General features: G+C 46.1%; 1 protein-coding gene across 1 annotated transcript; it reads left to right on the plus strand.

The window, feature by feature from the left end:
* SACK1C (scaffolding CK1 anchoring protein C) lies at window positions 1-22,451 on the plus strand. The gene is made up of 4 exons (XM_005533284.2): window positions 1-659; window positions 7,521-7,688; window positions 11,947-12,071; window positions 21,233-22,451. The coding sequence occupies exons 1-4, from the start codon at window positions 105-107 to the stop codon at window positions 22,161-22,163; spliced, it is 1,779 nt and encodes a 592-aa protein (XP_005533341.1). The 5' UTR covers window positions 1-104; the 3' UTR covers window positions 22,164-22,451.
* The last annotated feature ends 548 nt before the right edge of the window (window positions 22,452-22,999 follow it).

Raw genomic sequence — 22,999 nt, forward strand, 5'->3', positions numbered from 1 at the left:
TGTTGGGAGGAGCTCAGGTGTGCAGGAGGGGCAGAAAACACCTGAAGACGGAAACAGGACAAATCCAGCAGGAGAGACACCTCTCTGCATCAGCAGTTCCAGTCATGTTCAATTACCTGGCAGTCGAGGTGAGGCCCCAGCTCCACCGCAGCTATGGGAGCCAGCAAGGGGTGTCTGGGCCACTGAAGAGCCGCCTGGAACAGCTGAAGAAGCCGTGGTGGAGGGAGCCCACCCCGCTGGTGCTCCAGCACAGCGAGACAGCCAGGCTGGCCATCGATGCCTTTCTTGAGCAGGGGGAGCGCGGCTACCTGAGCGCCATCGCCGAGGAGAGGGAGCTGCCATTTCTTTCCACCTTGGACATGGAGTATATCAGCCATCAGAGGAACCAAAGCTTCCCAGACCCCAGTGCAATGAAAGACAAAGAAGCTGACCCTGGTGAGACAGACACTGGAGACAGGTTCTCCCTCAACTCTGAGCTAACATCGGGCACCTACTTCCCCCTCATGTCTGATGTGCACCCTCCGGAGCTGGAGCTGGGGTGGCCAGGGACACCACTCCTCACGGTGTCTGGCCAGACTCAAGCCACTGTGATTTTCCAAAGAAACAAAACGAACAGCATTAAGGATTTGGTCCGGTCTCTGATCAGCCGGGCACGGACGGTACGTACAGAGCTGTGTCCCTTGAGGGGAGCCTTGTGCCACAGTGCCCAGGGCTGGTGGCTGCTCCCACACCTGCAACCACACGCTCCACGCTGTTGCTGCTCTCTACATGTCTCTCATGATGGGATTGCTTTTTCTGCAGCAGACCTGTAGCTGTTCCTGCTCCTTTCCTTTCTCGTAATTTCTTTCTGCCTGGGATTTCATGTCATCCAGGCCTTGCAGGCTCTCTGTGTCCACAGCTGCAGGGATGCAGAGCAGTCCCAGAGCCCGGTGTGGGTGCATGGCAGGGCCTGCAGTGTCCCTGGCTCTGTGTCCCAGCCAGCCCTGCTTCCTCTGCACAGCTGGGGCTCTTCTCCAGCCCTGGACATCATTTTATGCTGTGCAAGACAACACCACTGGTGAGCTGCTGTCACAGAAAGAATCACAGGATGGTTTGTGTTGGAAGGAACCTTAAAGCCCATCTCATTCCATACCCTGCCATGGCAGGGACACCTTCCACTAAACCAGGTTGCTCCAAGCCCTGTCCAACCTGGCCTTGGACACTACCCAGGACCTCACCACATATGACCCGAGTAAATTTGTGGGACTGAAAAATCCCTGCCTGTGGTTTGAATTAAGTTAGAATCCTGTCTCCTAGGCTTGATGTCTGCCTCTCTGAGGATGAGTAAGATCAGCCCATTTTGCCCCATTGCACAGTTTCTGGTGTGTTATTACAACCCTCAGATGTAATAAAAACTGGATGACTACAGTGCCTGCCTAGCAAGCACAATGCTGGCATGAATTTATTCACCCAATTATGATTCTTGTTGTTTCTTTTGCCTTGCCACTGTACTCTGTGTGAAAGCAGCAGCTCAGACAACTATCTCAGACACATTTTCAGCTTTTGTCTTTGTCCTATTTATGGTTCTGTTCAGCTGTTTCACATCAATCTTCTCTTGTAGTATTTGTGTTGAGATACTGAGGAAACATTTAGAGCAAAGTTCACTTTAACCAGTCAGCTTCTGGCAGTTTCTCTTATCACTCCAGTAGTTTCCTATTTAACTTCACAGTCACTCCTTATATTCATTGTTGCTTGTGCAAAAGCCGGAGATAAGGAATCACCTGGATCACTGCAGCTCAAGTGTGATGTTCTTTAACTATCAGCAGAGCTGAGCAAATGCATTTATGTATTCCCAGCAGCTCAGATTGCTGTGCAGCATTAAAACATCCTCAAAGAGACACATATCAGTGAAGTTTGGGTGTGATATGAAGTGAATGGGGATCTTTTTTCTTTTGCCCATGAGCTGCTGCTCAGTTGTAAGCAGCCCTTGCTTAATGCCTGGACTTCTATTGCATCTTATAGGTAATTACAGGAAGTTTCAGTCCAGGAAATAAGCGACAAAAAGCTTTGTTTGTCCTTGTAGGCAGCTGATTTATGACAGTTTAAATGATCTGAAAAGTTCTGTGATATTGACCCCATCCTTGTCAGCAATGGGGATTAAGGCACAGTCATGGCAGAATGCACACAGTGAATGACTACCAAGAAGTGTCTTCCTGTTACTCAGCACGTGTCCCGGATCTTCAGTGATATTACGATCCTTTAAGCCAAAGGAAAAACATCTTGCTGCTTTCTCAGTTCACAGGAACCTCTCAGTTGCTGCAGGCAAGTTGCCCAGGCAGTGGATGCTTTATTGTACTTTCAGTACAGTCTGAGGTTTTTGCTTTCTTTGCTTGGGTTGACAAAGCCCTGACAATCTTCTGCCCTTCATGTTTGGGTTCAGGGTTTCACACAGTTTTTTTACTGCTGTGTGAAATGTGAGAATGAGATTTTAAGTATCTTACTGATTTATTACTGGTGTTCTACTGACTTCTGGGTTAGCAGCTCTGGCCAGTGCTTCCCATGATTAACTCTATGATTGATGGCAATTCCAGCTCATTCACAACCCCAGTTACACATATTTAAGTACTTAGTGAGTCATTTTGCTCAACAAACCATCCAAAATGATGTTACTTATGTGTCGTAATGACAAAAGAGCAAACAGAGGTAAAAAACTTCTTTTGCTTGAAGTGCCAGTATGAACCATTTGGAGAACCACTTGTTTTTTTGCTTTGCAGCTGCTGTTTCTACATTTCCAACATTTTTGCCACTAGACTTTCAGCTTTTGTTGTGGATCCCTCTTGTAGAGTGTTTCTCCTCCCCTGGGATATACAGTGCTGGTTGGAAAGATGTTGAGATCCCCAAGTGTAGACTGGGAGTGTGTCTTGAAATGCTGTTTGCTTTTTCCCCGGCAGAACAACATCAGCTGACATCTCTTGCAACAGCATATTTGTACTGACAAATTAGTAAAAGGAGCATTTGTTTCATGGGTATCTTTTGCTGGTGCAGTTGGTCTTTCACCTTCACTGTATTTAACCAACTCTCTTTGAAGATGGATGTTCAGATTTGAGCTTTTCTCTTTGCAGACATAAGAAGATGCAGCCACACCTTTGCCTTCATTTGATAATACTATTACAATTTTGCTCTTGCTGGATGAGCTCCAATCTGGTTTGAACTGTCCATGCTGCTTCTTTCACCTCTCTTGTGCCCCTTGGACTCTGGCTGTGCACTCCTGTCTGTGCCTGGTGGCAGAAGGGTCCCTGACGCTCCCCAGGGGAGCAAGAGATCAAATGGCACCACTGTAGTAATAACCCAAACCACACTGCTATTGGCAAATACCAGTAAAACCAGCTGTGCTTGTTAGAAACCAGACAGATGGCAAACCCCAGTGGGGTTCTGCTAAGTGCTGTAATTCCTAAAGTGATGACTCCAGTAATTGCTGAATTGTGAGTTTCCAGAAGTGGGTTTGAAAATGTCATGATTTAACCCTACAATGGCAAGGTGTGAACTTTTTTAAAGCCTGTGGGGCAGCTGTGTCTCTGTAGCCAAGTCTCTTGCCAAGGCCAAGCCATGGGCTCAGAGGTCAGGAGCAGGGATGGCCCAAGGCAGCCCCAGCCTTGCAAGTCCCAGCGCTGGAACGGAGGGGCTGGAGGCACTGACACAGGTTTAGCTTTGTAATTGTTTAGGTTTGATTGACTTGAATGCCCAAAGCCTTGTGACATGAGCTGTCAGGAGCCTCAATTGCAAATGGTACTCGGATACTCAACTCCCATTGCTTTAGGAGGTTTGGGGGGAAAAAACTTCCAGGGTCTTCTTTCCCCCAGATTTCTCGGCTTTGGGGTTGATGTGATGCTATTGTAAAGCTGCCTGCTTTGATTTCCAAAGGGATGTGCTGATCTCAGTGCTCTTATGGATAAACACAGTTAGAATGAGCAGCCCCACATGGGTACCTGTGTCCCCCCCTGCAGGGAGGGCACAGCCTCCCCTCTGTCCCCAGTGCAGCACACTGTGGCTGTGTCCTTCCTGCCCAGCATGGGCTGTGCTGCACACCGGCACACTCAACACAGCTGCAGCCTCCCAGCCAAGCCCAGCTCCACCTCCCGACCGAGCCGAGACCCGCTTTGGAAAGTCTGAGTGTGACTATCAGGGCTCCACCCCAGCTTGCACAAGCTGGCCTCGCTGCCTGGGCTCTCGCTGACACCGCAGCCTGGCCACCTGCAGCCAGCCTGGGCATCGCCTGCCACGGGCTGCTCTGTGCCATGTGCTGCCCCCTGCTCAGCCCCATCCCTCTCACAGTGAGCACTGAGGCCCTGGCAGTGCCGGGTTTGGGCAAGGATCAGTCTGACTTGTGGCAACCAGCCCTGCCAAAGCCTGCAAGCACTGGTAGAGGGAAGCAAGGTGGTGCGGATTTCCTGTGCACCCTGGGTACAGGCAGTGCCCCTGAACTTGAGGGATCTGGGGACAAAGCAGCTTTGGTTTTCCTTGACTCCATCACACTGACTTCCTAAGCAGAGTTTAGCTTGTCTCCAGGACAAACCTGCCTCAAACCTAAGCTTGAGATGAGCTCAAATATCACGAGGCAAAGCCTGGCTGAGAGGGACTTGCCTGAAGCTGTCCACAAGGTCTGGGCTATAGTTTTTTCATGGTGCTTCATCATCAGAGGATGCATGACCCATCAAAGTAATTTGGCTAAATTGCAGTTGGCCTTTGGCTGAGGACAGTGTGGAGAGATGTGGCAAAGTCCTTTTATACTGTGGGTGTCAGTGGTCCCTTGTGCTGATAGACCAGCAGCAATGTTAATTTGGGAAGTTGAAGATGCTTCTCAGTGCTTGCAGAGCTCCTCCAGAGCTGACTGCTCTCCAGGAGAGATGGGCACATTTCAAGAGGGGAGAAGTTTGCCAAACCCTTGTAAAGCTTCTGGGAAGATAGCACTGACAAGGGCTACAAAAGAGGTGCCTTTTGGAGTCAGGTTCTGCAGCCTGTATCTCCTGGGACCAGGGTGAGAGGGTGGAGACGCGGTTTTGGTCTGGACAGCAGGAATGATTTTTAGCTCTTGACAGCTGCCTTGTGTCCCATGTGGATGTCTGGGATTGCACATCCTCTGGGAAGGTTCTCCCCCAAACCCCGCTGCGGTGAGCTGGGCCTGGGGCCTCCTGCAAGATATTGAAGACCAATGACCGTGTGTTGGGCATCATCACAGAGATGGGTTTTGGGGACAAAAAAGAGCCATGAAATCTTGTTCATCTGCAAAAGGGTTCAATCCCTAAGGGAGCAGGAATCAGCCTTCTGACACTGTTCCTTCCACTCCACTGTGGCTCTGTACAAACATGTACTGGCTGAGATGAACCAGCTTCCCAAGCAGAAGACTGGGCTGGAGAGCACAGGGAAGCCCAGGGGCCTTGCTCTGCATGTGGCAGCACTGAGGCCATGAGTGTGAGCCTGGAAAGAGGCAGTTCATTAATGAAAACAGAGCAGAAGAGCTACTGGGCAGTGAGCAATCTGGGCCAGTGTGGCAGTCTAGAGCACAAATCCAAGGACAATTAAACTTGGAGCTCCTTACTTCTTTTCTGAAGCTATTCCAGATCAGCCCTATGTCTTGATTGCAGTTTTCCCTGTTCCTATTTGAAACTTGAATCACTGCACATGTAAAGGCTGATCTTACTGCCATTCTCTGCATTTAGCTCTTGGTTTGAAGAGGAGCAGGTGAGCAGCAGTGGCAAAGGAAGGCTCACCCTGCAGGGCTGAAATCCACAGGGTGATTTGGACTGTGGAGAGTTGCATTTGTGGCCATGCACATAACACAGGCAGTGAAGGTGTTGGAAAACAGGATCTTTCCTCATGGGGGCATGATGGCAGCAGGACTGACTGTCAAGCATTTCGTGTGCCAGATGTGGTACAGAACACTGAGATGCAGAATAGGCTACTGGAACTTCACTTCCAGATTTAGTGGGTTTTGAGTCATCTTTATTTGCGCATTCTCTGGTAGGTGCAGAAACATAAGTCAGGATTATAAACCAAATCTACAAGTACCAGTTACCTTTTTCACTATGATATAGTAAAGATCAGGACTAAAGTACTTGGGCAGTAGTTCCATTATTTTTTTCAGCTTTTGAAAAGAAGTTTGCCTGATGGTAAATCCTCCCTTACCCTTTTCCATCCCTCAGTGTGTTCCCATCTCCTATGAGCTCTCAGTATTAACTGCTGATGGTTCAAGGTCTGAGTCACCAGGTGCTCTGCACCCTCAGGTGCAGTGACAAATCATCCTGCTCAGCAAGTGCTCTCCTGCCTGTTCCTTCCTTCTCCAAGGTGTCCCTGACAGTGACAGCCAAGAGATGGATCCCAACAGTCATTTCCTCATCCAAATAATGGCCCCCTCAGTGTTGTCCACTGGCAACTTCACTCCATGAGGAACAGAGCAACAGGGCCTCCAATCCCAACTGAATCTATTTAGGACTGATTTCTCTTGATGCATTGTTCTTGCTGCAGATCATTCTGTACTTTGAATTGTCTGGTCCTGGGTCAACTCGCTTGTAGCTGCTTCTCATGACTTACCTTCTGTTTTCTGTATTTTCATTCCTGTTTTTGGAGAATTTGTGTAGCCATGACAGTCTGCTGCCTCCCACTCCATCTCCACAGCGCGATGGATTGCCATGGCCTTTTTCAACCTCATTCTTTAAAGAACTGGCAGTTCTCTTTAAAAGTCTTTCCCTATTTAAAACCCCCTCCTTAGAGACCTTACTTTTGCTTTATTGAGATATGTATATTTTTATTTTTACTTTTATTTATTTATTTATTTATTTTCTACTATTTTAAATTTTATTTTACTTTAATAATCTTAGCATTATTCCTTCCTCCTCCTGTCAGGTTTCATACCTATTGCTTGCATCCCTGGCTGCATGGACAGGAGTTCTGCCAGCAGGGAAAGGGAAGGGATCCTTTCCACACACATTATTCTCTGATTTTGTCTAGGCATGCCTAGGATCTAATCTTGGAATGAGGATTTGCATATACTTTATCACGATCCCTTCTCCCTCACCTGGCAGTGTGTCCATCCTGAAAAAAAAATCATACTTTTTCATATAAATCTGCTAGTCATATAGAGTCACTCTTGCTGACTGAACAATGATTTTGCTCAGTCGCAGCTCTTGTTTATATGCTTTATTCTTGGCATATTTTCTTAAGGCAACACATGCTTGTTGCACCACTGAAATTCAGAGTTTGTGCATGTGTTACCCTTCCTTTCTGTGAACAGCAGATGAGACAGGAGGGAGGTGGGGATTGTCTTCACAGTCATTAAAATTTGATTTTAGCTGCCACAGTGGGGTAAGGGCTGTTAAACACAAAGGTCCAGACTCATCTCCATTCCGGTGGCCACAGGGTCTCAGTAGCTCAGGAGGTTTGAATAGTTTAAAGCACATAGTTTAAATCACAATTCACTTGGCCATGAAATTTCAACAGTCTCTTGTGTTTCTTTTCTCCCACCCCCGCTTTCTTTTTCTGGCCAGGTGATAGCAATTGTGATGGATCTGTTTACAGACATGGAAATTCTGTGTGACCTGCTGGAGGCCTCAAGCAGAAGGCACATCCCTGTTTACCTGATCCTGGATGAAGAGTACTTGAAGCATTTTGTGGAAATGTGCAATAAAATGGCTCTTACTCAGGACAGCTTCCCAGTAAGTTTTCAGTCACACACTGGATACGATAAACAGGTCTTGGAATTGATAAAAATGATGTACCCTATGTTCTGTTCCCTCCGCCTGGTCCCTAGGACTCATCCCTTCTCCCCAGAATTTATCCCTTCTCTCCCTGTCCCAGGCTAAGAAACCAAGGCTGTTTGTTCTAGGAAATTGAGATCTGTCTGGATGCACAGAGGAAGTGTGCACAGAGGAAGCATCCTAGTCCCACAGATTGATGTTTTATGGTCCTCATTTCAGTTTTTCATGCAGGGAGTGTGAAGTTGGGGCATATGAGGTGCAGTGAGTTGCTGAATGCTTTTCTGGGCCAGTGCAGAGATGCAGAGTGAGGCCAGGAAATTTCATTTATGTGAACCCCTATGATCCGGACATGGGGGAAGAGGACACAGCCCCTGCTCTAGGACATAGAATTGCAAGACTTAAATTGCTCATAATTCATATCCCTCAGCTTGTGGATTTAAATTCTGCTCAGAGCTGCTGCAGGGCAATAGTTGGGAGGGCAAGGGGAGCAGAGAGTCCCCTCAGATGTCCTGCTGCAAACCCCATCACTTCCTTCTGCTAACCCACGGGTTAAAAATCTCACATGAGATTTAAGATGTGCTTTTAGGCTTTGCAATTCAGTTGTGGATCCATGAGGGATTTGTGAAAAAGCCAATTCCTGCTCAGTGGGTGCCCATCACCCAACTGGTGCCCAGAGCAGATGAACAATAAAAATGATAGTGCCAGTGCCACAAGCTCTCTTAGGAACTTGCAGCCCAGTATCTTGCTGATCCCCATTTCTAGCTACTCCCTACCAATGGAAGTTGGGTTTTTTGTTGTCATTTGTTATTCCTGTAAGGCCAGCAGTGATGGCTGTGTTCCTTCCCTGGGTGTACAGGATTCCCTGGAGCACTGACTCCACTCCAGCCACCAGTTTCATGGATTTTCCCTTCATTTTTGTAGGGAACACTTGGAAATTTTCCAGTTAGCTCGAAAGTATTCCTAGCTTAAAAACAAGCTAGGGACAATGCAAAAACTATGTTTTACAGAATATTCCAAATAGATGCAATTAAGATGTCTTCATTTTCCCTAATTTTTAGCCTGTCTACACAAAGGTTAATTTAGAGAGGCTTCTTTAGGGAGGGACTCAGTGCTCTGGTCCAGTTGACAAGGTTGGACTTGATGACCTTGAATATCTTTTTGAACCTAAATGGTTCTGTGATTCTTCCACTGTGCAGGTGAAGGTCTGTCCTGTCTTGCTTCTTACAAGCCAGACCCATTTCATCCTGACTTTTAAGATGGCAGCTCTTGGGGAAAGCTGCTCCATGTTTGCTTCCATAGTTTCCACACTGAAATGACCTGGTGCATTCAAATTAATTCCATCTCTTCAAAATATATTTTATTGCTTCTTATCCAAGCGGTGGCCATTTTAAAAATTAAATTTAGAATGAGTTTATATCCATGAAGATGTCTCTTTGTTAGGCCTGATGTCATGACATGTGCTGGAATGGGTAATTAACACTTGCCTCCCCATTCCATGACTCATTAGCAGCACTCCATCTGAAGTGTGTCTTACACTGATGCACCTAAGCAGTCCATGACCTACAGGCTGAACACACATCTGAGTGGAATGAGGGTACATATTTTATTCCTGCCTCTAAGTTGTGACAGGATGTGGTGGTAAATCTCCATTTGGAATAATTGGTGACAATTTGGGGTTGAATGGGGAATTTGGGGTAATTGCCCCTCCAGCATCTTACTTCTGAAAACAACATGTGAGTCTGCTGGTGGCAAATTCCAGTGCTGAGCATCAGAAAATCCTGTGTGGAGCATTGGCAGTAATGGCAGCAGAAGCCTGAACTTGGAGTTTTCAATCATCCATCTGCTGAACGTGGAACTACTGTCTGGATGGAGCAAGAGTAGTTCCTAGGTGTCTTTCCTGCAAGACTGCAGAATTCTCACTTTGTTGGGATGATTCAGGGTCTGGATTGACAAGAAGAAGAGGAGGATGATAAAAATGAACCAGATATCAGAAACTCACCCAGCCTTGGAAAGGATAAAGGAAGTGAAGAACAAGTGTGGTTACAAATTTATGGAATATCCCTTTCCTGCAGTTGTTTTAATTTCCCTAGGAAGGAGTGGGGGGAAGGAAGCTTCTCCCAGTCAGAACCAGTACTACTAAAACTTCAGCAATGGAAGAAAAAATCTAAGTGCTGCTGGCCACAGGACAAGGTGAACACCTACCCAAGTATCCAGAGTTATCTTGGTCTGAATCAGCAACTTGTGGTGTCATTTCAGAGGATCACAGGTTAATGCAGGGGATCTTAGGATGCCATCAAGCCCAACCTCCCACTCAAAACAGTGTCACCTGTGAGGTCACCTTACCTGGTCTCATCTGGCAGATCTCCAATCATGGAGACTGCACAGTCTCTCTGGGTAACATGTTCCAATGCACAACTGTCATTATGGGGAAAAGGTTTCCCCACAGAATAGATGAATAGATGAATAGATGAGGATATGTTCTGGGACATAAAAAGCCAACAAGTGAGAGCTGTAGTGCCAAAATTCTGAAGCTTCAGCTCTGTCCTTGCTAGGAGTTTCCATGAACTCAAGAGATGACTGGACCAGTACTTGATGAAGAGATCATGGTGGGCTTCCCACTAAGACAAATCACTAGAAGAAGCTCAAGAAATCCCCTGAGCAGAAAACAGGGTCTGCAGCAGTATTAGAAGCAGCATCAGAAATGATTGCCCTCTTCTAGCTGCAAGAGAGCCTGGATGGGCTCTGGTCAGGAGCAGATTTGCTGCTGCTGTGCAGCCCTGGAGGGGCTCCTGGGTGCTCCTGGGTGGGCTGGAGACCCTCACTACAATGTGAGACCTGAGCCTTTCCCACCTGGCAGGTGTTCCCAGAGGGAAGCTCAGCTCCTGCCTGCAGGGACTCTGACAGCAGAGGGAAGCCACCCGCAGAGGAGTCGCTGCTGTAGGGTCCCTGCCTTGCTCCTCACCCTGAGGGGTGACTGCTCTCAGCCCCGTAGGAGGCAGGTGAAGGGGGCACAGGGGTGCCCATGGGCATCTCTGGAAGGCTGGAAGGGGAGTGGGACTGCGCCCTGCGGGAAACATCTGCAGGGAAATCCCAGCTGCTGGCGCTTGTCTCTTGCCTGTGCCTGGCCAGAAATGTGCTGGGTGGCAGAGGGGCACTGCCACATTCCCTGAGCACCCACCTCTGCCAGGAGCAAATCGGCCCCGACGCCAAACCAGCTGCTGTAGGGCTTTGTCTGTAGCTGGGCTGATGCTCGGCAGGAATGAGCTGCCCACAGAGGGATCTGCCCAGTCAAATGCAGGTGGTGACAGCTTGTGACAGCTCCTGCTGGACCAGAGGTGCTACAGGTGTCAGGGGAGCTGGCCTGGAGGGCAGGAAGGGATGACCTGGCAGCCCCGCGTAGGTGTCGCCTTAGGGATGTTTATTTACACACCAGATGTTTTGTTTGGCACTGTATCACACAGAGCAGGTCACTAACAGTTTCCAGTGACTGTTCTGCTCTTCTGCCTTCCTCACCTGAGGTGCAAATAACTTCTGTTATGGGCAAATGCCTCACATAATGAAAGAGGCTCCCAATGGATACCAAGAGCCATATTCCCCAGTTTATTCTGGGTAGTTGGTTTTACAGACCAAGGTTGTATCAGAGAAGTATTTGCAGGGGAGCATCAGATCTGCTTCAGTTAATGTTAATATCATTTTAAAATGTATTAATAAAAGGAATTCCTTAAAATGTAGATATTCCCCTCTGCAAGTCTTTTTTCATTGAGTGATGTTTTACTTTTAATTCTGTCACTGTATAAAATCAGAGCAGCACACTCTATTGATTAGATAGCTAGCTGTATGCATCAAAATTTAGTTCAATGCAGACCCACCAGCTAGTGTGGGGCGTTGAATATTATTAATAATTTGGAAGAAATTGGATAGTTTTAAATATGACAGAAATTATTTGTAGGCTCTTAGGATTCTCCCAAGTTTTTTTTTTAAACTAGAATTTTCACTTGAGTGCAACTTGTTCCTTTTTGCTGTTTTTTTATCCTGTAGAAGCAGGCAGTATGACAAAATATTTGGTATGTAGGAGCCAAGAAATACTTAATGCCTTGCTGAGTTCTACCTCTCGGAGCAGAGCATGAGCCTGAGGGAGTCCAGCATGATGCACAAGGGAACATCTCAGTTTAGTTCAGTACATGGCCCCTTACCAATTTCTCTGCTTTGGTTTCAGAACATGCGCATAAGATGCCTGAGTGGAGACACATACTACAGCAAAGCAGGCAAGAAATTTGCAGGCCAGGTTCTGGAGAAGTTTGTCCTGGTTGATTGTGACCAAGTTCTTGCTGGTACATACAGGTAAGAAAATACAGCGGCTACTGTGGCAGAGACTGGTGACACTGAGGAAATATTCCTCACCAAAATACTGATTAATCTACCTCCTGGTGCATGTTGCTGCATTCACCTCAGTCAGTGCTTTCACCGTTTTCCAAGCCTCCATCTTATCCACCTTCCCTGCCCTTTTCTTACCTGGAGACCTCAGATTTTTCAGAAGTTTCTCTTCATATGGTGGCTGCTGCATGCCTCAGCCTTTTTAATTCTGTTTTTCTGCACCATCTGTGACCTCACTTTCTCCTTCTTGAAGTCCAGAGACCAGAACTGCACGTGCCCCCCCAACCACTGAGGTGTTCAAGTGGGGTAAAAGGTGCCCAGACTCTGGTTTGTCATTGTGGCCCTTGCTGGCAGGGGCCAACACTCACTGAATGTTTTAGTTGCCATTGCACTCTGAGCTGTCAGACAACTGCTGATGATGATTCCAAGCTCTTTCCTGAGCTGTTCCAGGTTCAACATTATACAGATAATTTTCCCCCATGGATATACCACATTTTCCTTTAATGAAGTTCATCTGCCACATATTTGTCCACTTGCTCAGTTCTGTGAGGTCCTTCTGGATTTGCTCATCTTCAGTGAGGTATCCAACCACCTGAAGGGCCTGGGGATCACCTGCAAACCTGGGGGTTTCACTGCACCCCTCCATGCCTGAGGGCATGCATGTGCTCATTGGCTCCCTCACAAACTTGAGCAGGTTGGTGAGCTGGGCCTGCCTTTGCCTTTGCCCTGTTGTCCTTTTCCAAGAGTCTGTGCTTCTCCATGCCAGCAGGAATCTTGTTCTTCACAGCATACTCTGCATGCCCCAGGGTAGAGAGCAGCTCCAGGGGTGTGTGGGCCTCAAGACTGCATTCAGAGCCCTCTCTGTAGGTGATATCATTTGGGAAACTTGTCAGCCCTTGGCCTTTCTGGTGATGCTGATACACAGGAATGAAACACATCTCAGTGTCACCAGCACCAGTGATGGATGCAGGAATACAATTGAGGTTCTCAGCTGTGGCCTTGCCATCACCCTTTTGACAACCCAGCCTCAAATGAGCCCACTGATTCCTTGACTGCCAGTACAGCATTTGTGAACAACCTACAGCCCCAGTCATCACGGGGATTTTTGGTCTCCTCCCTTTCAACTCTTTTTGACCGATTGCTGCATTTTTACATAGTTACCTTTCTTGAAATTGAACCTCCACATTCTGCATTTATTTCGTTTGCTCTCCACTAAAGAGTTAAAATTGTGTTGTGATCATTCTTACAAACAGGTTCTTCCACTTCTGCCTGTGGAACCAAGTCTTATGTCCCATTCCAGACCACATCCTGAATCACATATTTTCTTGTGGGTCAAACAATTTAGACTAGTTAATTCTGGCATGTAATCATTTATTGCTTCCAAAAAATTTTTCTCCATGCTTCATCCCAGTGAAGCACTAACCTGTATGTGTATTGAATGGATGAAATCTCCCACTCTTCTTGCCCATCCTAATTTTGCAGCCTCTGTGATCTCAGTTAACATTGTTCTCCACAGTTCTGATCAAAGGGTCAGGACTACTGTTCTTGTGCTATATTTTTATTACTAGACTCTATTTAGTTACTTTTCCACCTGAAGATCTTTCCCACAGTATTTTCACGCTGTTGAACATCATATTATCCTTCACAAACAGTCCAGCTCCTCAGGACAGCCTGCTCTGTGAATCTGTTGTCCTGGCAATACTTTTATTCTCTTTCCACCAGATCTCCTTGAACACTGCTCTGCCTCTCCCTTTCTCTCAGTTTCCATCTCTCTCTGAGCACATGCTGGACCCTCAGGCTAGCAGTGTCCTCATCAGTGCTGTAGCTTCAAGCTGAAACTTCTCCTCTGGTGTTGATTTCATCATCTCCAAGAGTGGAGGTCTCACTTCATCAAACTCTGGCAAAATGAATGGAAGTACATGGTTGAAACTGTGTCAAATCTCTAAACAACATGGAGAGCAGTGTCTGGTGGCATTTTGACCATCCTAAGACACTTAAAAACAATGGAGTGAATCACTGCCTGGAAACACAGGATGTTAGAATCATAGAATTGGTTAGGTGGAAAGTCCTCTAAGAGCCTTGAGTCCAACCGTTCCCTCAGCACTGCTGAGCCCATAATGAACCCATGTCACATCTAGTCATCTTTTAAATCCTTTTATCCATCTCCACTGACTGCAGGGGTGGGGATTACATAACTGGATCACTCATTTTTGAATGGCTAAAGCTGAGCATGTGTCAGCTGGATTGAACAAGCTAGAGAAACATCTGATTTCCCTGTGTCCAGAGTCAGGGTATTGCTTAAAATGCAGGTGCAGCTCTCTAGGTTGGTTCCTCCTGGTGCTGTTCAGGGCAGGGACTGAGGATTGTCATGTGCACCCTTTCTACAGATCTCTGCAGAGATGAAACTTCTGGAATTCTGGAAGACAGTATTTCAGTAGAATAGGGTTTTGATTCTGTGCTGTGCCAGTAAGCACAGGATGTTCTGGACTAACAGAAATAGTCTCTTGTAGAGGAATTTGTTCAACACTTGTCAGAAACACTTTCACAGCAGAAAATCGGGATGTCTGCTCTATATCCCGTCTGGGTATAGTGCAACCTGTACAGGAGATATTTAGATTACTGTCCCTGAGGATGGCAAAGCCAGATGCAAAGGATGAGAAAAGTTACTGAGTAAAGCCAAAGATCCAGGGTGGAACCAGGGGTGTCTCAGGATGATACAGGAACAAGGGTAAGAGTATTCTTACTGAGCAGCAGGTTTTGCAGTTCAGCAATGCTGTGTGCAAGGATCAGAGGTTTCAGAACTCTGGGGTTTTATGTTGTACGTGCTCCTCTGTGTTCAGTTTGCTATAAGAGACTTTCCCACCATGACTGGCCTCCATGATACCCTTGGGCAATGGGTTATGCAGTTTAATTTATGTTTTGTGTGAAGAAGTGATCTGTGGTGTTTACAGTAGACCTACTGCTAGATAATTATATTTGATGTCCCCAAATTCTCATAACCTGGGCACAGAAAAGTGTTTCCTATTTACTTTCTTGATTGCATCCATGATTTTATCTTCCTCCATTATAATCCCACCATCTCTTTTCCAGGTAAATTATCCTTGGCTTTTCAGTAATTTCTTCTGCCCAGAGTTTGAATTTTTTGACATTTAATTGTCCATCATTTTGTCACATATTCCCCCCTTACCATAGGATCCTCTTGTGCTTTCTGTTTATACAGTTTTCTTTTTATCCACAATAATTTTGTCATGACACTTTCTACAGTTTTTTAGTACTTTCCCCAACATGTTGAACAGCATCGATCCCAGCACAAAACTTGTTTGTTTTCAGTGGGTAAATTAAACCTATTGCTAGTGTTTGTATCTTTAATCAACTGCTCACTTCTTGAGAAGATTTTCCTTTGTATGTACTCCGTGATCACTTAATTTTTCTAACAACAAAAATTGTCTTTTCAAAATCTCTTTCAAAGTTCAAGTTTGATGCATCAAGCACATCTGTGTGCTCGCTGCCTCCCTCAAAGATCAGCAAGTGGCTTTTGAGGCATGGCTTCCTTCCACAAAAACATGCTGAGTCTTCAGCATTATGATTATAGTTATTTATGCATCTAATCATTTTACTCTCTATTTGCTTCTACCAGTTTGTTCAGTATGGAAATAAGACTGGCTGGTTTGTATTTTTCCAGGAGCTCGTTAAAAGGTTCACATTTTAAACTTTCCATTCCTCTGCTACTTTGTTCAATATTAAAATGATAGGTTGTTCCATGGTTCTTATTGGAAAATTGCTGACTTCCATTTTTTTGCTTTAATATTTCTTTGCTAATATTTTCATTTAATGAACCTTTTAACTATGGTGAGATTTTTTGATGATTTAAAATGTCTTTATTTTGAAAGGTACATTTTCTCTGAGACTCTAACATAGCATCTTTAAACAATCTTCTTGCCACCTCAAGCATTTACCCTTTTTGATTACTCTTTTAAGTTTCTTCTTAATAGCATTCCTCACTTTCTCTTTGAAGTTAAGCATTACTGTTGTGGATTATTTTGGTCCTGAAAGAATATTTGATATGGCTAGGTCATGGTTTGTTTTTTGCTGAGTGGCCTTCCCAAAGAAACTCTCTGAACTGGTAATGTTATTCCTCCTTTTGCTGGCTTTCTGGTTAGTTTTTCCAATAAGTGGTCATTTATAGTGTCTAAAATGCAGTTTTGGCAATTCTCCTCATAGTGGCCCCCATTCAACCCGGCAGGATCTCCCTTTATCCCTCTGCTTTCTGCCTTCTCAGTCTCTCAGGACTCCCTCAACGTGGCTTATTTACCATCAGCACTCTGCTTGGAAAGCTCTCAGTACAGCCACCGTGCACTTTTCTAAACACAGCTTTATTTGTTCAGATGTTCTCCATTGATTCTAATTCCTTACCCAAGTGTCACTGATTTCCATCCTGTCCTTTTATCAGAATACAGTTTATTATTATTGCATTTATTTTTAAAATGAAGTGGGTGATCCCTGTGTGACTTTGTACACATCCCAGCTTTGCTCTGTAGCAATCCACTGCTTCCTGCTGTCCACTGAGTAACTCCAGTCTGCAACGAGGAGATGAGCAATGAAGGAAAGGATCCAAATATGCAGAAATAGTTTAACTACCCTTCTGCTTCCACAAGTTTTATTCATTCATACAATAAGAACAGCATGGAGCTGTTCCAGGGCAGGATCAGGCTGGATGTCAGGGTAAGGTTCTTCCCCAGAGGTGCTGGCACTGCCCAGGCTCCCCAGGGAATGGGCACGGCCCCGAGGCTGCCAGAGCTCCAGGAGCGTTTGGACAGCGCTGCCAGGGATGCCCAGGGTGGGGTTGTTGGGGGGTCTGGGCAGGGCCAGGGGTTGGACTGGATGATCCTTGTGGGTCCCTTCCTGCTCAGGATGTTCTTTGATTATATGATTCTTTAATTTATTCTGATATATTGGTGCTTATTGGTACAGATCAAGAACATTTTTGCATCATTTTCTAAATATGGAAACCAAGCTCACTCATCTTAAACAAATGTAGGTAAATTAGTTTAGACCCTTCAACTCCTACGTGTACACTGATTAAATGTTTAACATTATATTTCTTCTAAATCAAGGAAAAAAATCTAGATTGAGGTATCTAGGCAAAGCAATCATCTGAAATCTTAAATGTAACTGTAAATCTAGCTATTTAGATTTATTCTGGGCACCAGGAGAAATTGGGTGTTTATTTGAGCACTTAAGATATTTACTCTTTCAGCAGGGGAGAGGAACCCAAGGGCCAATGGGGATAGAGCTAAACAGGATTTTGAACAGGAAGGATAGACTAGAACCAGAGAAAAGAGCTGTTATTGTCAGCCTGAAAGGGAGTTACGTGCCTGTTTGAGTTGCCTTAGAGGAGATCAAATTTCTCTGCTGAAAATGACAGATGGTATCATTGTCTGTCCTGCCATGGGCACAGAGAGGAAGGAGCCCAGTGTTTGCTATAGGCAGAAATTCAGGATCTGGGGTTGAAGCTGACACAGCAGCTGAAACTGAAAAATGAGAGGCGAAAGTTTACAAGAGTGCAAAAGCTTCCACATATGGCTTCAGGAGAAATAAAACTGAAGTACACAAGTGTTTGGCAATGGACAGATAAAGCTACATGGGTTTGAAGCTGGAGGAAGCCTGGAATTTCAAAGAAAGGTGCTTATACTCACAGGTTTCCATGGCCCAAGCAAGAGGAAAGAGCTTTGAAGAGGGATTTCCAGATCTAGCTTGATGAGGAGTCACCTCAAGAAAGAAATTCTAATAAAGCAGGAAGTGAGTGCTAAGGAGTGGGAAGCAAAGTGCATCAGCAAGGAAACCCCAGGTGACACAAGTGGCAAGGCAGTGACATTGCCAGGAGATGAGTTATGTACAGCCTTGCTGGGCACACCGAAGCAGGGAGGAGCAAGTCCTCAGGTGTGTAAATAAAAAGTGAATCCAGGAGAAAGCTACAAGGTCTGCTGCTGGAAGGATGAATAAGAAATAAGAGACAGCAGACATGGGTTCCCAAATTAATTGAATATATTGCACTGGTTTGGATCAAAACAAAGATGAAAATCAAGGAATGGAAATGGTTTCAAGTGTGTTGGGAGCAAGCTAAAAGAGCTTGCTGCAATAAAGGCAGGTTGTTGTTACCTTATCAGAGAAAATGCCACTTGAAATGAAAGGTCTAGTAATGAATGTTATGGTGTACATGCATTTAGCCATGAGCAAAAACAAAACACAGACGTTTGTGTTGGCATATGGAAAGAAAAGAATGGCTTTGTAACAGCCCAAATGACAGAAGAGCAATAAAAATGAGTTTGAGAAACTACTGAAAGAAGCAAGAAACCTTCTGCTGTAAATTGGTATGTCGTCTGGTGGAAGGAGGTGAAGCAGGGAGGCCAACTACGGAGATCCAGAGTCAGCTGTACAAACAGCTGAGGAAAGGCAAAGGCCACCGTGACCCCAAAGCAGAGCACGGCTGTACAGCGGGGCACGCAGGGATCTAATCCGGGCGTCGGAAATGCTGCTGAGACGGAGACCTGTGGAACATCGCAGGTGCTCTTCCCGCTGCTGCCCGGCCCACGGCAGAGCCCCGGGACAGGGGGGGCTGCGAGGAGTGGCCGGGAGGTGATCCTGCACCTCCATCTCCCGGCCGAGGGCTGAGCTGCACCGCTCCCGGACAGTCTGGGAGGGCATCCTGTCCTACAACCATCCTCTCCTAGAATCCTTTGTGTCCCAGGGTGATCTAGAACTGCTGTGAGCAGCAGTTTGTTATAGGGAAAAAATAACGTCAGGACAATCCTCTTAGAAGCTCCTATGATCTTTTAGCATCCAGGGTGGCCTGCAGCAGGAGAAACTCCAAAGCCTATGTGGGTGTTGTGTTGTGCAAGCAAGTACTTCTTCCTGTCTGTATTGGATTTGTAACTTCTGAACTTCATCCAGTGCCTCATTTTTATACCAGAAATTATTCCCTGGCTATGCCATTCAGGGAAGAAAATACCTTTATCAATTTGTAGCAGTGGGAATAGCCATGACTGGCAGGACCACATTGTCCCATGCTGGAAACCTGTGCTGTGGCAAGGAGGGCTGTGCCACCAGGGTACTTAGATGATTCCTTCCCGATACTGCCACAACACAGAGTGAACAGGACTCCATTGGATCAGCATGGGAAACTGGGACACAGGAATGCCCAGACTAGGGTAAGAGGCACTGGGGGCAGGGACAGTCATAAGGCTGGGGGAGTGCTCTCCCCTCACAGGTGGAAGGGCATTTCACATGGGTGAGAGGAGATGGCTGGGAGCATTGGGACTGGGGACAATGCTGTGACAATGTGGCCAGGGCCACCAGCACTCCTGGGAGCCAGAAGTACCTTGGGACAGACACCTTTGACAGCGTTGATCCATGAAATCTTCCCTGTCTGGACTCCTGGATTTCATCAAAGAACTCTCAGGGCTTTTTGAGAGATAACATTCCTTTGCCAAAGATGACTTTCCTATTATCTCATATTTCCTATATGGCTATTAATTGTATTCTTTAGAAGAGTCTCTACTAATTTGTGTATCTACACAATTTATAGCTCTCTAATTTGTGAGACTTAATAGTCTGGAACATTAAAAACATATCACATTAGCACCCTGCCACTCTTCTGATAGCCAGAGCCCTTTCAAGTGAGAGATAACACAGCCTGGTTAGGAGCTGAGCTATTTCATCCTGGCATTCCCTTGGCGCTCTTGGGCTAATGATCCCTGCCCCTGCCCAGTTGCTGATATCTGCTCTGTTGATGTTTTCTAATCTCTTCTACTCAGTCTCAAGATCTCAATAGGAGACTGATCCTCCCTTGTCTTCTGCATAAAGGGGGCTCAGGGCAGCCCAAGCTCCTGTACAATAAAGGGATGCAGAGGAATTATCTGAACACCCCTGTTGCACACAGACCATGTGCCTCAAATATAGCTGAATATTTCTCCTTTCCCCTTTTGCAATGTGTGACCCAACCTTTTTCAAAGATGGTTTCTCTGGGCTTAGAAGCTTCTCCTCTGTCATTTAGTCATCCCAGGTAGTTTCTGGTTTGATTTTTTTCACTCTAATATCTCTATGAAGGGATGCATTTGCTTTGAGCCTCCAGGATGGTATTTCTGAGTACTCTTCATGCCAACCATAAGATCTTTTAATTTTTTTACTACTTTGCAATTCTTACCTAATTTGCCTGGCATGAGATGAAGCAGCAGAGTATTTTTTCATTTTATGTTTCTCTTTGGGGATGTGACTGCTGAGTGTAAAACTTACCAAACACCAGCCTGACCAATAATAACTGCAGAGTGCTGAAGGACAAGCCAGGAGATGGGTTTCCTACTAGAAGTTCCCAAATAGCTGTCTTGTGAGCTAAACATTGACAAGGTCCCAAAACACAGTGCCTGTTTCTTGTCCTGAAATGACATTTACTTGAGAATGTAATCTCCCATGACAATTGCTCTCCTGGAGCTCCTGTCATTTTATTTTCTTGTTGCTTTAGCAGTTGATAATGCAGCTCTCAGCTGGTACTGCCACCTCTGAAAATTCTGGTTTATTTGACATATTTAGTCTGCTGGTCTGGTTTGACTACAGCAAGAATAAAATATCAGCTGATGACTGGGATGACCAGGGATCCCACTCTGGAGTGGAACGTCCCTGTTTAATCAGGGAAAGGAGGATTAGGAGAATATGGTTACAATCTGTAGCTATATTGGGGAAGAGCTAATTAGGTTACAGTTTGGGCACAAACAAGAGGTAGGGTTAAATAGATAAGGAAAATTTGCAGGGTGGCAATTAATGGAAGTTTTTCTCCAGCTAGGGCAAAACCAGTTTGGTTTTAAGGTAGAATATGACAAGTTCCCAGAAAAGATCTCAGAACAGTTAACTGTGATGGACTGAACTTGTTGAGCCAAGAATTAACTTCCATTGCATTTGGGAATCCCACAGCAATACTTATAGCAAACATCATCAGCCTTCATACCTGCCTGCTTAGATAAAGTTTTAACAACACAAATCAGGTAGCAATCCATCTCTGGAATGTTAAAATCTGTGCTAGGCATTTTGGCACGCTGTGAACTAAAGTTATGTGTGTTTTGTTTCTTTTCCTGCAGTTTCACCTGGCTTTGCAGCCAAGTCCACACCGGCCTGGTGACCCACTTCCGTGGGCAAATTGTTGCAGAGTTTGACAAGGAATTCCGGTACTTGTATGCAGAGTCCAGAGCAGTGACCAGCTTCTGTGAGCCAGATCCTGAGACATGTCTCTCTTCTTGGAATACCTCAAAAGTTGACAACTGTCTTCTAAAACCCACTCAGGGGAATGATACTGAGACCCTGAGCCCCTCCAGCAGCCTTTCCAATGTGAGCATCAGGAGCATAAAAGTGTCTCCGTTTATGAAAAACTCGAGCTGTGGTGCACACCAGGAAAAGCAAGATTCCAGCTCTGATTCTGGCAATAAGAAGGGGAAGGAAGACACATTCCTGAAGCCCACTTGCCCTAAACAGCAAGAAGAACCACCAGACTCGGTGAACAGTCCTCCAAATAAACCCTCCTCAGCCTCGTATCCCAAATCAAACCTGATAACAGCAAGGACATTCCTGCAACCGGAGCCTTCCTCCAATAAACCTGGTAACCAGGGGGATATTAAGGCCAACAGCAGCCACTGCTCCCCGCTGAGAGCGGGGCAGCCACTGCAGTCCCTGTCAGAGGGTACCAGCAGCAATGGGACCAGCCTGAAGCAGAGAGCACCTGTGGCCACCTCTGGGGAGCTGCCAGCTGAAAATGAGAATGTGTTTTATGGGGTGGAAAAGAGACAGAGCCCTGGACATGGCCATTTTGACCTTTTCTCCCCATACAGCCACCTCAAACGGGATAAAAAGTCCGTAGTGCCTTGCTATGACAAGTTCCCGGAGGATGTGCTGCTGGAAAAGAACAGCGCATATGGGGCAGAGAAGAGAATGACTCTGGGGCACAGCAAGCTGGACCTGATCACCAAGTACAACAAGCTAAAATCCAAACACATACACAGTCGGTTCGAACTCTGACCTGGGCCTTGAGCTGGCCTCTGGTCTGATTTTCCAGGGGTTGCTTTTCCCTGCCAATCATCATGCCTGAGGCTTGGAATCAAAACATTAGTCTTGTTCCTGTTATAAGGTGTCTAATCTGTGTAGATAACTGATTCAGACGAGATTAGCAACTGCAGCTCAAATTTTCAATTACATGATTATGGCAGGAGGGAGAAAAGCACATAAATCTAATGCACATTATTTTTACCCATTTGGGAAAGAACCATTTTCCCTTAAACTTACAGCAAAGCCATTGGTACAGCTGGAAACTGGCCACTGAGGTCTTCAGGGTGAGCCCTGGTTCTCTCCATGCTGAGCAATTCCTCTCCCTATTCATATGGTGAATGAAAATGAAATGGCCAAAGGCAGGGGGTTGTGAAAAATAAAGGAGTTGTTCTGCTGGGAAAAGGTGTGTTGGGTCCTGGTGGTGGGGGGATGAGCATTAAGCATGGCCAGGAGGGGACAGGGGCGTGTCTGGGCACACATTTGGTATCTGCACACGGCTGACATTGGCACACCAGTGGTGACAGCAGATGGATGGGGGCTGCTCTGGGGGCACACCTGGACACTGGTGGCCCCTATACACGAGTGAGGCACTCAGGTGGCAGCTGGGTCATGGGTGGCCTGTCAGCTCACAGATGGCACCTCTGCTGTCCTACACCACAAGTGTCGGCATGGAGCTGGTGCCCAGGCATGGCTCGTGTTGGGACAAGGGACAGTGTCAACACCCGGGGAGCACCAGGGCATGGCTACACAGACGGCCAGGGCCAGCCATGGCACACCTGGTACAGGTGAGAATGATGGACACCAGGGAC

This window comes from Pseudopodoces humilis, chromosome 19 (assembly GCF_049639895.1).
Source record: "Pseudopodoces humilis isolate 2021_Gansu_Grassland_sample_001 chromosome 19, ASM4963989v1, whole genome shotgun sequence".
In the NCBI taxonomy this organism is placed as follows: Eukaryota; Metazoa; Chordata; class Aves; order Passeriformes; family Paridae; genus Pseudopodoces; species Pseudopodoces humilis.